We start from the raw sequence: 15,286 nt of genomic DNA on the forward strand, positions 1-15,286 counted from the left end.
TTTTATTTCAATTAAACTGTTTGCAAAGTATTCCAATTCAGAAAAAAAAAGTTAAAATAGAGTTATCATTCCATATTGCAAAAATGGTTCCCTATTCTTAAAATGCAATAACTATGACAACCTACTGGAGAAAACATCGCGCTCTGAATATTTTAAAGACAACCCTCTTCTCATCTATGGAAAACAATTCACACAGTATTAAATTTCTCTTAAAGTTTTCTGTATCCCTCAAAGCCAACATTGAAGCAATATTCTATGCAAGCTCACAATAAAGGCAGTTACTCAAAGTTTACTTTCCTCTTTTCTAAAAACAACAACAAAATAGGCTTATAACCTTGACAACCAGTTTTCTTCCACAATTACTTGAGTCTTCTTCATTGCAGAGGGGGAGAGGAGGAACGGGAAAGGGGCACTTCTAACAATCAACATTTAGAAAGGCAATCTACTCAATATTAGTAAAAAGTTATGGCAGTATTTAAGCAGAAACAAGAGGAACTTCAATAAAACCATAAAAGCTGTTTACTTGAAATCCACATTTTTTTTCATCATACAGATTTTCTGCGAAGTTTTTGAAGATGTTTCATACTGTTTTCATAAAAACGACACACAGCATAATTTTAATTGACTTAACTATATAGTCTCCAAAAACAAAAAAAAAAAATAGACAAAACTGCAAACATTCATACAGCAGAAAATATCGTTGGTGTCTAGTTAACAATGATTCCCTTTTTCTTTTTATATTTCTCAAAAGAAGCTCGATAGGCTCACGTGTCTGCCTTCCCTGGCTGAGCCAAGGGTCCCTACTCCTTTCAGCAACTGGCTGAAGCACGGGTAGGTGAAGGATTTGACCAGTAAGTCCTGGGTAACACTTTTTTTTTTCTTTAAAAAGAGACCCCAACGAAGCAAAATTTCCCTTCTCTGTCTGGAATTTGTCATGCATGAATAGTTATAATGTCTGGAAATGCTACAGTCAACTTGTGACCACTGTAGGGACCAAGCTAATATCATACAACCCAAGGCTCAGGATGGCTGAGTGGGGTCCCAAGAACAATCTGCATGCTAATGACATCATTCAGCACCTGACCATCCAGCCCTTCCACTGAAGGATCACTCTCCTATTAGTCATTCTCACTGAAGTTTTCTTTTGCCTGCCACGGGGACCAGCATACTTTCTTATCTACTATTTTCAATTTGTTGTTGTTAGTATTCTAGAATAACAACTTTGCGTGTGAATGTGTAAAAACAAAAAGAAAAAGCTAGAACACATATATGCCTACTATAAAATTTCTCACCATGCTAGAAGGCATAATGATAAAAGCAAAAGCCTTTCCCCTTTGCCACATACAAATACAAGCGCCAACATTTTAGAAATTTCTATTTACCTTGGAGGATTTTTGCAAAAGCTCATGGAAAACCAGAATCAAATGATAAGTTGATTTTAGTGTAAAACATTTAGGAATCCATGCATATTTTTTTCCATAATTTGTATTTTTCCATGAACTTCTTGAAGCTAAGATACAAATTTTGGGGAGATATGAAAGCAAAGTGTTTAAAAATACTTTTACAAAAATAAGATCATATCATCGATGTTCTTTTTTATTTTAGGAAACCAAATTTAAATTCAACCAAATTAAGCAGATTTAAAACTGCAATGGGACTCTCAAAGGACTAAGTGCTTCCCCACCATAAGCGATGCTATATCCACAAAGATCAAAGGTTAAATAAACCATTGCTTTAAAAATAGTATGTTTGGAATCTGTTTTTTAAAACTATGTGCTTCTATTTTAAGCAGCAGGAAGTCTGTCCCTGCTTAGAGAGGGAAGGATGGTACACTTTCTCGCATTCCTCATGTCACCTTCCTTCAATTCGTAAGGCTGGTTCACACTGTCAACATTGTTCCTGCCCCAGTTTCTACTTTCATAGGTTTATATTACTTAATATTTTATTACCCCACTGTAGCATTTTCTTTCTGCTAATAGCCACAATTCCATAGTTTGTGGATTCAAGGCTCTTTCTATTAATTTTGCTGTTTTTTTCTCCTTTGTAATTTAGTATCATTCATTGTCCAGCATTTGCTTTCATGATTGAGAACTTGTGGCTTGTCTACTTCTTTACTCTGGATTTCACAATCACCTTGGTAAAGTAAGTCCTTCTTCACTGTCTTCTGGCCTTAATACTTGGGTGAATCCCAGGAGCCTACATGGTTTCCTCACCATCCCCTGCCCTCGTGGGGCCCACCATATCTGCCTGAATCCCTCAATAACTTTGTTTCTCTGGAGAGCTTCCTTAGCACATGACTGAGCTGTTCATTTGTATCAAAATCTTCTAAAACATGGGGGAGTTCTCTGAGTCTCAGATTTTTCTTTTTCCTTTTCAGTGAAATTATCATTCTTCAGTTCCACAATAATTAATTTGTCTTACTTTATTTGCCTTTGTTCGTTTGCCTTCGCCTTTCAAGGCTGGCTTCCTTGTAATTTCATGAACCCATTTTCTGTTTTCATTCACACCAATTATTTAAAGTCTTCGACCTTGGTTGATAAAGCTTTTCACTAGAGTCTATTCTGAACCCTGCTATTTCTTTAAAGACGTACTTATTTCAAAGAGTTACGGAAACAGAGAAAGAGGGGGCAGGGAGAGAGAGAGATGTTCCATTCCATAGTTTACTTTTCAAATGACCACAATGGCTGGGCCAGGCAAGGCCAAATCTAGAAACCAGGATCTTGCTCTGGGTTGCCCATGTGGGTGGCAGGGATCCCCCTACTGGAGCCATTATCCTACACTTTCTTTTTTTTTTTTAAAGATTTATTCATTTTATTACAGCCAGATATACAGAGAGGAGGAGAGACAGAGAGGAAGATCTTCCGTCCGATGATTCACTCCCCAAGTGAGCCGCAAAGGGCCGGTGTGCCCCGATCCGATGCCAGGAACCAGGAACCTCTTCCAGGTCTCCCACGCGGGTGCAGGGTCCCAAAGCTTTGGGCCGTCCTCGACTGCTTTCCCAGGCCACAAGCAGGGAGCTGGATGGGAAGTGGAGCTGCCGGGACTAGAACCGGCGCCCATATGGGATCCCGGGGCTCTCAAGGCGAGGACTTCAGCCGCTAGGCCACGCCGCCGGGCCCATATCCTCCACTTTCACAGGATCATTAGCAAGGATCTGATTGGGAAGTGGAGCAGCTGGGACACAAACTGGCACTCAGATGGGATGCCAGCATCTCACAATGGCATAACTCACTGTGCCACAATGCTGCATTCTCAATCCTGCTATTTCTTTCTTTGTTTGTTTTCTTTTAAGATTTATTTTATTTTTATTGGAAAGTCAGATATACAGAGAGGAGGAGAGACAGAGAGGAAGATCTTCCATCCAATGATTCACTCCCCAATGACTGTAATGGCCAGTGCTACGCTGATCCAAAGCCAGGAGCCCAAGGCTTTGGGCCATCCTCAACTGCTTTCCCAGGCCACAAGCAGAGAGCTGGATGGAAAGTGGAGCTGCCGGGATTAGAACTGGCGCCCATATGGGATCCCAGTGCATCAAGGCGAGGATTTTAACCACTAGGCCATGCCGCTGGGCCCAATCCTGCTATTTCTAATGGATACTTTGGGCTCTAAAATCATCATCCCATTGTTTTGTCATTTCACCTTTGAGCTTTTGTGCTAGGGCACTTATGTTCTTTTAAAGTTACTCCATTTGCCGGAGGCAGTTACACACCCAGGGCCTCGGTGATTGAGCTTTTTCTTCTTTAAGTCTTTAAGAGTCTTTAAGATCAACTGCAGTTGGGCATTTCACTCCAAGAAGCTACAGGCCATTTGCCCAAGGGCAGAATCTGTTCTTTCCTCCCTTTCACTAGTTTCTAGCCTGGTCTTTCTACCTTCTACCAGTATCTTCAGTCATCAAGGAAAAGATGGACAGACAAAAATGTTGAGGACATCCCAACTGGCATTCAGGAGTGTCCTGACTCTCAGGAAGTTGTCTACTGGCCAATAAAATTCCCAGGCGGCCCAGGAGGAGGTAGCCCCACTCTGATTAAACAACTCTCTTGCTTTTATGTCCTTTCCTTGCTTAATTTTGATTCCAAGGCCATTGGCACTGGGTTGCGTCACTTTGCTTTCACCCCGTTACTGTGGGATATTGGAGAGGTGGGAGCAGGTTTCATTTGCTGGCTCTTTGGAGCTCATCTGATTATCTAAGACATGATGCGGCCCTTTTTCAACTCTCTAACCTCCAAACTCAAAATCACCACTGAAAGCCATTTTTTCCATTCAGAATTCCAGTTGCCTTCAGTCATCTGAGGAGGTTCACCGAATCTTTTAACTCAAAGGACAAAACAGGTAATAACGTTTTCTGTGACACCCTCAGGACTAGGCGAATGCTCACCCACATTCCTGTTCTCAATGAACCCACTCAGCAGCAGCTTTTTGATTGATATCTATCAACGATCCTGATGGGTAAGAGACTTGCAAGCAAAGATAACCTGCATTAGAAAATGGCAAAACAGTAATTATGGGGAAATACTAGAAGTGAGTCTCGACGTGACAGGAGCATCTGTGAGATGTACATTTTCATAATTAGATCCTGCTTTTCAAGTAGACGTAAGTGAAGGCTGAAAGGAAATGAACCTTCTCTCAATATCACACCAAAAGGAACAAAAAGACTCAGAAAGGGTGGAGATAAATTTACATAAGAGCAATTCAGAATTTAGATTTAGATTTTTTTTTATGGTTCCCTTGTTGTAAATGCGCTGTACATTAATTCTGTACAAACTCCAGGAAATTCCCTCGTAATAATTGCCCCAGTGCTGCCTGGAACAGCTCTGCTGGCCAACATGTTGAGCTGTGTGCCTGGCAACTAGAGGGCCCTCCTACTTCTGCCAGCTCCTGCTGTGTGACCAGAGTCAATATTTGGATACGCTTTGCTTTCTGCTACACTTATCCGCTTACTCTGGCCCACACAAACCACAAAAGTAAGGATGAACTTGGCAAAATACGTCACTCACACTGAATTCCAACAGCTAAAATTACGGAATTTTTATAAACTAAAAAGATATTAGCAGACAACATTCTAGAATCTATATTGACCAAAAATGTCTATCTGGATAGGTCAATATGAAGGAAACATAGAATTGTCTAATAAACCACTTGTAATCCATTAGTACCTAATGTGCTCTGAACAATAGCCCAATATTCAATATAACTACAATACATGCTAAAGCAATTACTAGTCATTAATATATAATACATAACAAAAGTCAAATTTTAAAAATGTAATTTATCTTGGTGCCAGTGCTACATAATTAAACTTCCTCCTGCAGTGCTGCTTCGAGTCCCGGCTGCTCCATTTCCCATCCAGTTCCCTGCTAAAGCCCTGGAAATACAGTGGAAGATGGTTCAACTACTTGGGTCCCTGCTCTCACATGGGAGACCTGGAAGAAGCTCCAGGCTCCTGGCTTCAGACGAGCCCACCTCCAGAAATGTGCTGGTGGGTTTTGCCCACAACCACATACTCTGTAACATTTTTGCATCTATTATACAATCAGATGTTTCATTGTACATAAATACACACACACACATACGCTACCTTGAAGTGCTGCAGTTTGTGTAAGGAAAGGAGTTTGTTTTAAGATTCAGGGAGGACTAAATATTTCATTGAATTATTAATTCACAGATTTGAGAGCCAGAGAGATATACAGAATGAGAGTCTGAGCATGAGTGGGAACCCCCATCTATTTTTTTTAAGATTTATTTTTTTTTTATTGAAAAGTCAGATATACAGAGTGGAGGAGAGACAGAGAGGAAGATCTTCCATCCAATGATTCACTCCCCAAGTGACCACAATGGCCGGAGCTGCGCCAATCCAAAGCTAGGAGCCAGGAGCTTCTTCCAGGTCTCCCATGTGGGTGCAGGATCTCAAGGCTTTGGGCCATCCTTGACTGCTTTCCCAGGCCACCAACAGGGAGCTGGATGGGAAGTAGAGCTGCTGGGATTAGAACCGGCAACCATATGGGATCCTGCCACATTCAAGGCAAGGACTCTAGCCATTAGGCCACCATACTGGGCCCCGGAACCCTCATCTATTTATTGCTTTACTCCCCAGTACCCACAATAGCTCAGGATGGCGTAACCCAAGCCAGAACCCACAATAGCGAGGAATGGCCTAGCACAAAGCCAGGACCCACATAACTCTCTTTGTGCCTCTCATGTAGGAGGCAGAAATCCAGACACCTGAGGCATCACTATTGGCTGCCAGGCACACCTTAGTATGAAGCAAAAAATAGGAACACAGCCAGAACTGGAACACAGGCACTCCAATACAGGATATAGATGTCTTAGCCAATGTCTTCATGGCTAGGTCCAATAACTGTCCTAAGAACTGAATTCTTACCAGATCAAGATAGCCAAACACATAGTTGGTATATAAGATAACAAAAGAAAAAAGTGATTATCAAAACAGCAACAAAAATCATTTCCCCAGGTGACCTACACTCCGAGTCATCGGGCACTGTGGAGTAGAGCTGTGGGCTCAAAGAAAGTGACAGCAACAACACTCATGCACAAGACCAAGACACGTGGATATCCTCGAAGCACAATGTCGGGCACAATCATCCCCTACTTGAGCAAAACAGGTGCTCAGCAGTCAACAGCAGGCCTCCTGGAACCCAAAGCTCAGACACTTCTCCCAGTGCTCTCCATGGCAGCTGCCACACTGCTTTTCCCCTTTGGAGACCCCAAGATCTCACCAGCTGTTCACCCTATCAGTCTCATGAAGGCCAAGAAGATGAGCTGAACGAGGTGCATGGCTAAACGAAGGCAAACACACCCTCAACACAGCTCATCCTGCTGATGCTTCCCCAGCACACCGTCCACTCCATACTGTACAAAAGTGTTCCTCAGTTGATCAAAGGTTACAGCTGATGGGGACATTTAAAAACCCCCATATCCATGATGTCTGCCTATCAATTCAAACAAAAACTCTCAGGGCAATAGCCAAGTAATGTATTTTGTAAAATATCCCTCAAGATTTCAGGTTTGAGAATTGAGCAGCACAAAATATAAACTGGGTGAACTGGGCCCAACAATTAGGATGGAGGTTCAGATGCTAGCATCCATCCCACCTGCGAGTACCTGCATTTCACCTGCCATTGCAGCACCTGACTCCAGCTTCCTAAGAATGTGGACACTAGGATGTGATGATGGCACAGGCACTGACTTTATACCAGCCATGTGGAAGGCTTCCCGCATGGAATTCCTGTGGGCATTGGGGGAGCAGACCAGCAGATGTGGGAGCACTCTCATGTTCTCTCGCTCTCTCATAAATAAGTATTTCTTAAAAATAATTTGAGGAGTTAACAATGTGGAATATCAGAGTAAAGCCTCAGCCTGTGTTGCCAGTATCTTATTTAGGTGCCTCTTCACGTACCAACTAACGCATTCAAAGGCTGACTCCCTGCTAATGGCCCTGGAAGCAGTGGAGCACGGCCCAAGTGTCTGGGCCCCTCACTCACTCAAGAGACCTGGCTGCTGGCTTAAGCCTGGCTCAGCCCTGGCTGTGACACCCACTGGGGAGTGATCCAGTGGCCAGAAGTTCTCTTACCCTTTCTCAGTCACTCTCTCTACAACTATCTCTTATCTAACTATCTCTTCCCCCTATTTTTGTAACTCTGATTTTCAAATAAATAAATCTTTTTGAAATAATTTGAGGACATATTATAGGAAGCAAAATCAGGTATGATAGAAAAATGCAATTTTTTAATGTTTCTGATTCTGTCAATAAACAGAACTTTGAATTTCCTTCATAGCAGGCAGGTTAGGGAGCCGGTGTGAACCTGCACAGTGTCTCATTGAATAGCCAGGCCTTAAGTGTCAAAAACAGCAACGCAGACTGAAGAACCTATTCTTTTGAAAACTCTATTCCTTTGCATACAGATCATTAAAGATAAGCCAAAAATCAATAAAATGTCCATTTCCACTGAAACAAGGAGAAAGTTGTGTGCGTTGATCCAAGCCATGGGGAAGGGCCATGCCTGGAAACACCTGTGCCCAGGTCCTGGGTCAGCAGATGTTAGCCTGGGGAGGCCATGTGTGTGCTTCCACAGTGAGAAGAAAGAACCAACCGGTAGCCCACAGGCACAGCCTGGAAGGGCCACTGCTATTGTCAATGTCTTTAACCTTATTTATAAGGGAAAAAATGCTAAGTGTAGTCACCGGTCCCTATGGAGATGTCCCTGCCAGTCCTTCCCTGAGGACACACTGAAGTTCCACTAAGTTCGCTTTAATGAGCCCAACACTGCTCATTAACTAATAAGCCCTAACCTGTACAAAATTATTGTTGATCCTGATGGAACAAAAGTGCCTCCAGATCACCGTGAAGATGACCGGTGTAAAGTCAGCTGGCCTCAAGCACGGATCCACAGATGGAAGGTACACAGACACCAACAGAGCCAGCCAACCTGTGGAATCTTTCTCTCAGGAAGCTCTCCTGAGCACTCCCCACATGGAGATGTACACAGTCCTCTAAAACTACAAGTCAGCCCACACGGGAATTCGGAGGATCTGAGTGAGAACTTGAAGCCAATTTAGGTGGAAGCATTCATAAAAGTGGACAGGAATAAAGAGTCCCCAAAGCATTGAGGACTGGCTGTGTAGAAAATAAACATGAAACGCAGTCACTGCTTGCCGTGACACTGCCTGGAAAGGAAGCTCACTGAACAAACAGAAATCGATAAGGCTGACGAGCCCCATCTTCCATCCACAGCCCGTCTCTCTGCGGGTACACACAGAGAAAGTGGGAACTGGAATCTCTTCCCATTATGCTTTAAGAGGCTGCACCTGCTTTTAACACATTTCTCTGTGCAAGGCTTCCCAAGTGGTGTTGAAAAAAAAGTAAAAGAAGCATCTGCTAATAATACATTTCACTGCAGTCCCAACAGTTTCGTTTCGGGCTCCCGAGCCAAAGGCACATGGTGGCGAGAGTAAAACTACCTTTACAACTCTGCAGCAAACACCCATTGCAGAAGATAGTTCTATAAATAGATGTGTGTCTGTATGCAAACTGTAAATATAAAACCACCAGGCTGCAATTAAAACCCAAGCCCCCACGTAAACTTACCTGAGGGTTAAAGTCCTGGTGGAGTAAGTTCAACCATCCGCATACTCCCAGTCAGCCCAGACCTGCTTTCCCCAGTTGCAGAGCAAGGCAACAACAGCCCCAACTACATTTTCACTTCTCTCAAGTCTCATCTTTCATCAGAAGTAATAGTTAGCAGCTCCATTCAGAAACAGACTCTGAGTATGCACAGCAATAAGCCATGGTGGGGCTCTAAGCTGAATCCCATGGACGCACCAAGAAAACAGCAACATCCACACGGGCAGAAAAAAAAAAAAAAAAAAAGCAATTCCTTAAAAGAGGTGGTCTGTTTGGCTGCCTTGGGAAAGGCAAGCCTAAACCTTGCAACATAAACCTTGTGGGTGATGAAACAGGATCTTACCTGAGCTGATCATGCTGTGCATTCTCTGCTGAGCCAAGAGCTGCTCTCGTCCAGCCACCCCATCTGAGGGAAAACAAGAGTCACGCTCGTAAATTGTCTGCAGCATATTCCAACACTCTCACTTCAGCTGCATGCAAGATTCATCGCGGCTCTGCGCGCACCGGCCCCGGGAGCTCCCCTGGCTGGTCCTCCCTCCTCTCCTGAGCACGGTAAAGCAACAAGAGGTTCGACTTCCACTATGATTTCCTTTCTGCTGAAATGGACACACACTTTGACAAAGATCTGGACACTTCCCTCACCCTGCATGCTCCCCCCGCCCCTGCCCCCGCCTGCCTTACCAACCTGTGTACAAAGCAGAAAGGACAGGGTGGATGTGATAGCTTTCGGGACCTTAAGCTTATCCCGGAAACAAAAAGCAGGTGGGAAGTAGGAATGTGCTTCAGAGTGATTTCTTTGTCAGAAGAGGTAGAAAAAAAAAATATATATATATATGAACTGTCCCCACAAGAAAAAGAAACCGATTAAACCTGGCTTGGAGTTCCTCAAGCAGGAGTCGGCAGCCCTCCAAGGGGCTTCAGCCTTGCCCTCCTCCTAGCCGCTGGTGGCTCGCTCTCTTCCCCTGTTCTCAGTCTCGCTCAGCTCAAGTTGGCGAAAGCTAGTGATAATCCATTTGCATATGAATCAACAACAGCATGGCCCACAGGCACAGAAATAGAACAATGGTCGGCCTGAGCCAAAAATAGGTCAAGCATGGCCGAGTGATTGGAGCCTGCATTAATGCATTTAAAAATACCCCAGCAAACCCAGCTGTCCGGCCTCTATCTTTCAAACCATAATTCTCTATTGCAAGGCCTTAACAGCTATTAACTCTTTCCTTCTCCCCAGGCTGGCTCTGCACACTGTATTTCCATCCCGGCAATTCACTCCTGAAGCAAGGGAGGAAAAGGAAAAAAAAAATTAAGCATCATAATTCTAAGAGGGCAAATGCACATAGATTTCATTTCATTTTATTTTTGTAGTGTGTGTTTTTGAAAGAGGAGAGAAGTGCAGAGCTCTGTATTGGTTCTAAAATAATACTGGAAGCTTTTGCTCATGATGTGGGTTCTGCCTCACCCACGCACAGCAATCCTGGTGTTCTATTTTTGTTGCCTGTTTCTCTGGCTACACTGCAGTTGGCTGGGGCTCGAGCAGCTTTTCTGCCTTCTAGTTTCAGCACTGACAGGAGATTGAGCAGAGGTAGTTTTGGAAAACAAGCACACCCTGGGATAAAAATCTGTAGGAAGGACTGGCTTGATTTTTCACTGGCCATTTCAGCAAGCCAATTGTCCATTTTGCAAATCCTAGTGTGCCCTCTGCACCAGCTAGAAATTGCATAGCAGTCAGTGGCTCCTGTGACTCAAAAAGGGTAAGGGGGTTACACCTAAACCTCCTCCCCCACTTTCAGCCTCTCAGGCTGAATACAATTTACCTGCAAGACCAAATAATATTTAAAGAAAAAAAAAAGACCATGCCAGTCTCTTCTTGCAGGACTTTCTTTCCTACAGAGGCAGAATTACTGAGTGAGTACCTTGCACCCATCAATCAAGGAAAAAATAAGACCCATATCCAACTCTTCAAGTCCTGTGTCCATCTGTACTGGCTGCCTAAAATACACACCTCATGTTTCCACTTCAATGGTTTTTCTATTAGTTAAGAGGTTCCTAGCCCCCTTGCACAATGGGACATTCACCAAGAAACAAACCAGTAGTAAAGTTCTATGGGTCTTTGCTGTACATTTATAAGTTGATGCCTGTGTGAAAAATAAGTCATGCACCCTCAGAAAGGATCTAGCATTTTTGCACCACCAAGAATGATCCCCCAAGGGTCACAGAATCTCCTTTTTTCTAAGCTGGATCAGCAAGAACAATCTAATTCCTATGGCATCCGTGGCAACAGAGAAGGCAAAGGATAAGGCACTTGTTGCAAGGATTCTAGAGTTGACGCGGAGACTCCGCTCAACTAGACAGTGTGGTCAGGACGAAGGGAACACAGGACTCATGCGGAACGGAAGAAACACGTTAAAGCATCTGATCTTTCTATTAAGAAAAATGTAAAGGAAATCCACTCATATAATCCAAACCAGCTCTTTACTTTTTAAATGAGAAAAATTCAGGTTATGAAGATCACAAAAGCTCTCACTAAGGACGCAGGCCTAAGAGATTTGTTTAATTAAACATACAGATTTGCCATTCATGTTCCCCAGTCCTGTCTTCATGTACCTTTCTAGAATGATCCAGAAAATTCTGTGAAGTCTTTGGAATAAATACTGCTGATGAGGAGAGCTATCCTTGGTTTTAGGATAGTTTTAACAGAATATACAAAAATGGTGGCAAACAGGGTAACTAGACTAAAAGTGACATGCATATGTATCTTTAAGTTCAAATAACACATTCAAATCACATTTGACAAAAAGGGTCTCGATGCTTCCACAATAAAAAGCAGCAAAAATAAATAAAAATCCAGAAAGCAGTGTCAGTTATCATCTGTTTTCTGAGTTTCCAAGGAAGGGAATTCTACATAAAATAGTATACAGAATGTGTCTTGGGACCATCATGGTGGTGCAGGAGGTGAAGCTGCTGCTTGTGGTGCCAGTATTCTGTGACTGAGGGCCTGTTCTAGTCCCAGGTTCTCCACTTTTGATTCAGCTCCTTTCTCACACGCCTGGGAAAGCCGCTTAGGATGGCCCAAGTGTTCAGTCCCTGGTACCCATGTGGGAGATCAGCCCTGCTGTTGCAGTCATGTGAGGAGAAAACCAGTACATGGAAGATGTCTCTAGACAAACCATTCTCCTTTCCTCTCCTTTTTCTCTCTCTTTCTCCCTCCTGCCCTTTATCTTTCTTCCAGATAAATAAACAGAACTTTTTTTTAAAAAACAGGATAGCAATATGATACAGCAGGTTAAGCTGACACTTGCTATGAGACACAGGTTCTCTGCTTCCCTACTAAGGAGTCAAGAAAAGCAGTGGAAATAGAAATGGGTTAAGTTCTTGGGCCCCTGCCCCTCATATGAGAGATAAGAATTTCCTGGCTCCTGACTTTGACAGAAGATGGAAGATGACTCTCCTTCTCTGTGTCTCTCTGCCTCCCAAATAAATAAATAAGCTTTAAAAAAAATAGACAATATTTGGACTTGCGTTTATACCAATTTGAAATTTACACATTATCCATGCACTCTTTCAGCAAATTTTTCATTAGCAGATTTGTCTTTCATTTAACTCTTGATCATAGAAACTTACTTTGGAGTGAAAAGGACTTGGAAACCTTATAAAATAGATCCCACTTGTGTCTAAAAAGAAAAATAATCAAAATAAAACAGCCACTATGCTTACTGAAGGCTACATTTCCATTATTTAGTAACCTATGTACTAACAACGTGGATCTAATTCTTCAAAAATCATTCTAATAGTCATGGTAAGAAACATGACTAGGTTCTTTCTGGAATTTTTTTAAAATTATTTACTGATTTGGGAGAAAACATATCTGACAGGAATAAAACCAAGCCAACAGTACACAAAAAAAATGTGAGGTTAGAATAGATGTGTAGTTCAAAATCTCAATACAATAAATTCTTTTTTTTAAGATTTACTTATTATTTTTACTGGAAAATCAGATATACAGAGAGGAAAAGAGACAGAGAGGAAGATCTTCCATCCTCTGATTAATTCCCCAAATTGCTGCAATGGCTGCAGCTGAGCTGATCGGAAGCCAGGAGGCAGGAGCCTCTTCGGGTCTCCCACATAAGTGCAGGATCCCAAGACTTTGGGTCATCCTGAACTGCTTTCCCAGGCCATAGGCAGAGAGCTGGATGGGAATTTGGGCCACCAGGAGATGAACCAGTGCCCATATGAGATCCTGGAGCGTGCAAGGTAAGGGCTTTAGTCACTAGGCTCCTGTGCCAGGCCCTCAATATAATAAATTCTAATGCAATTGAATAAGCATTTTCAAAATTGTTTTAATTATCATATCTTACATTCATACACAAAAAGTGAAAAAGTAAGGGCAAAAAAAGCAGCTAACTTAAAAGAAAATGATAGAGGAAACAACATTATTAAGAATATCTCATTCGAATTTATGATAATCATTAATCCTTTTTATGCAAGTAAATATTGACATTTCAAAAAGTTAATAGAAAATTCATATTATAAAACACTATGCATAGATTTCCAATTTTGTTTCTTCAAAACCAGTGTATCTTTCAACTAGTTTTTCACACAAACCTTTAGAAGTACTCTCATAAAACAAAACAAGAGGGCCCGGCGGTGTGGCCTAGCGGCTAAAGTCCTCGCCTTGAAAGCCCCGGGATCCCATATGGGCGCCAGTTCTAATCCCGGCAGCTCCACTTCCCATCCAGCTCCCTGCTTGTGGCCTGGGAAAGCAGTCAAGGATGGCCCAATGCATTGGGACCCTGCACCCGTGTGGGAGACCCGGAAGAGGTTCCTAATTCCCGGCTTCGGATTGGCGCGCATCAGCCGTTGTGGCTCACTTAGGGAGTGAATCATCGGATGGAAGATATTCCTCTGTCTCTCCTCCTCTCTGTATATCTGGCTGTAATAAAATGAATAAATCTTAAAAAAAAAAAAAAAAAAAAACAAGAAATGTGTAAAAGTCCTCCAGAAGTATTTTTAGACCTCCAGCCCACAATGACCACTTCTCAAATCAGTATTCAAAAAGTTCAGGGAAATGCATATTATGGGGGAAAATGTGAATTTTAAACAGCTTTTGAGCCACAATAAACCTTTTCATCTTTTTGAAGTAGCCTCACAGTTGATAGCTGAAGCCCCAGGGAAAGCAGCAAGGCGGGTGGTGAAACCCAGTTTATTCTATCACAAAATGCTTCTTGTATCCAGCCGCAATCACACAGACACTTTTCCTGAAGTACTAACTGCTATGATTCCATCATGTGAAATATAAAACTTGTTTCCCTGAAATATTGAATGGTGCCCTACAAGCATGCTACAAACCACTTGATAACAAGTAAATAATGCTGGGCCCGGCGCGATGGTGTAGTGGTTAAGGTCCTAGCTTTGCATGCACTAAGATACCATATGGGCACCAGTTCTAACCCCAGCTGCCCCGCTTCCCATCCAGCTCCCTGCCTGTGGCCTGGGAAAGCAGTGGAGGATGGTCCAAAGCCTTGGGACACTGCACCTGCATGGGAGACCCAGAAAAGGCTCCTGTCTTCAGATTGGCTCAGCTCTGGCTATTGGGGCTGCTTGAGGTGTGAACCATTGGACAGGAGATACTCTCTGGCTCTCCCTCTCTCTGGCTATCTGTCTTTCCAATAAAAATAAATAAATCTTAAAAAAAAAAAAACCCACAGGTAAATAGTGCTCCCCTACTCACTCATGAGTACTCTCCTCCAACCCCACACTTCCCATTGTCGCAGCAAGAAAAGCACACAGGTTCGCAGGCAAGAGGCCAGGTTCCCCGAGATGGGGATGAAGATGGGGGAATAATGTGTAGTGTGCAACTTCTAGCTTTCAGTAGCTCATTTATTTGAACGTTGTCTCAGAGCAAGAACATCCATTCGGACTGACTCCAAGATACCCAATTTGCAAACGATTTCTCCCCATCAAAGAAATCCAAGCAGGAGCAGGCATTTGGCCAGGCCGTTTCAAGTGCCCCACATTAGAGAGCCTGGACTCCATTGCTGGACTCTGACTCTGGAACCCAGCTTCTTGCTAATGAAGATCCTGGGAGGCCATGCTGATGGCTCAAGCCAGTCACGTGGGAAACCTGGATTGAGTTCCTGGTTCCAGGCTCCG

The 15,286-nt window shown here is 43.0% G+C and overlaps 1 protein-coding gene across 8 annotated transcripts in view; it reads right to left on the reverse strand.

Moving 5' to 3' along the window:
* Positions 1 to 15,286, reverse strand: part of HDAC9 (histone deacetylase 9) — an 834,677-nt gene that overhangs the window by 439,548 nt on the left and 379,843 nt on the right. For 7 of the 8 annotated variants that reach the window (XM_058677966.1, XM_058677969.1, XM_058677964.1 and 4 more), the window contains one exon: positions 9,483 to 9,545. In XM_058677966.1, coding sequence (XP_058533949.1) covers positions 9,483 to 9,545 — 63 coding nt within the window. Of the gene's footprint in view, positions 1 to 9,482; positions 9,546 to 10,009; positions 10,210 to 15,286 lie in introns of those variants that run through there. The other variant, XM_058677967.1, reaches the window with a different exon arrangement.

Source organism: Ochotona princeps, chromosome 20 (assembly GCF_030435755.1).
Source record: "Ochotona princeps isolate mOchPri1 chromosome 20, mOchPri1.hap1, whole genome shotgun sequence".
Lineage (NCBI taxonomy): Eukaryota > Metazoa > Chordata > Mammalia > Lagomorpha > Ochotonidae > Ochotona > Ochotona princeps.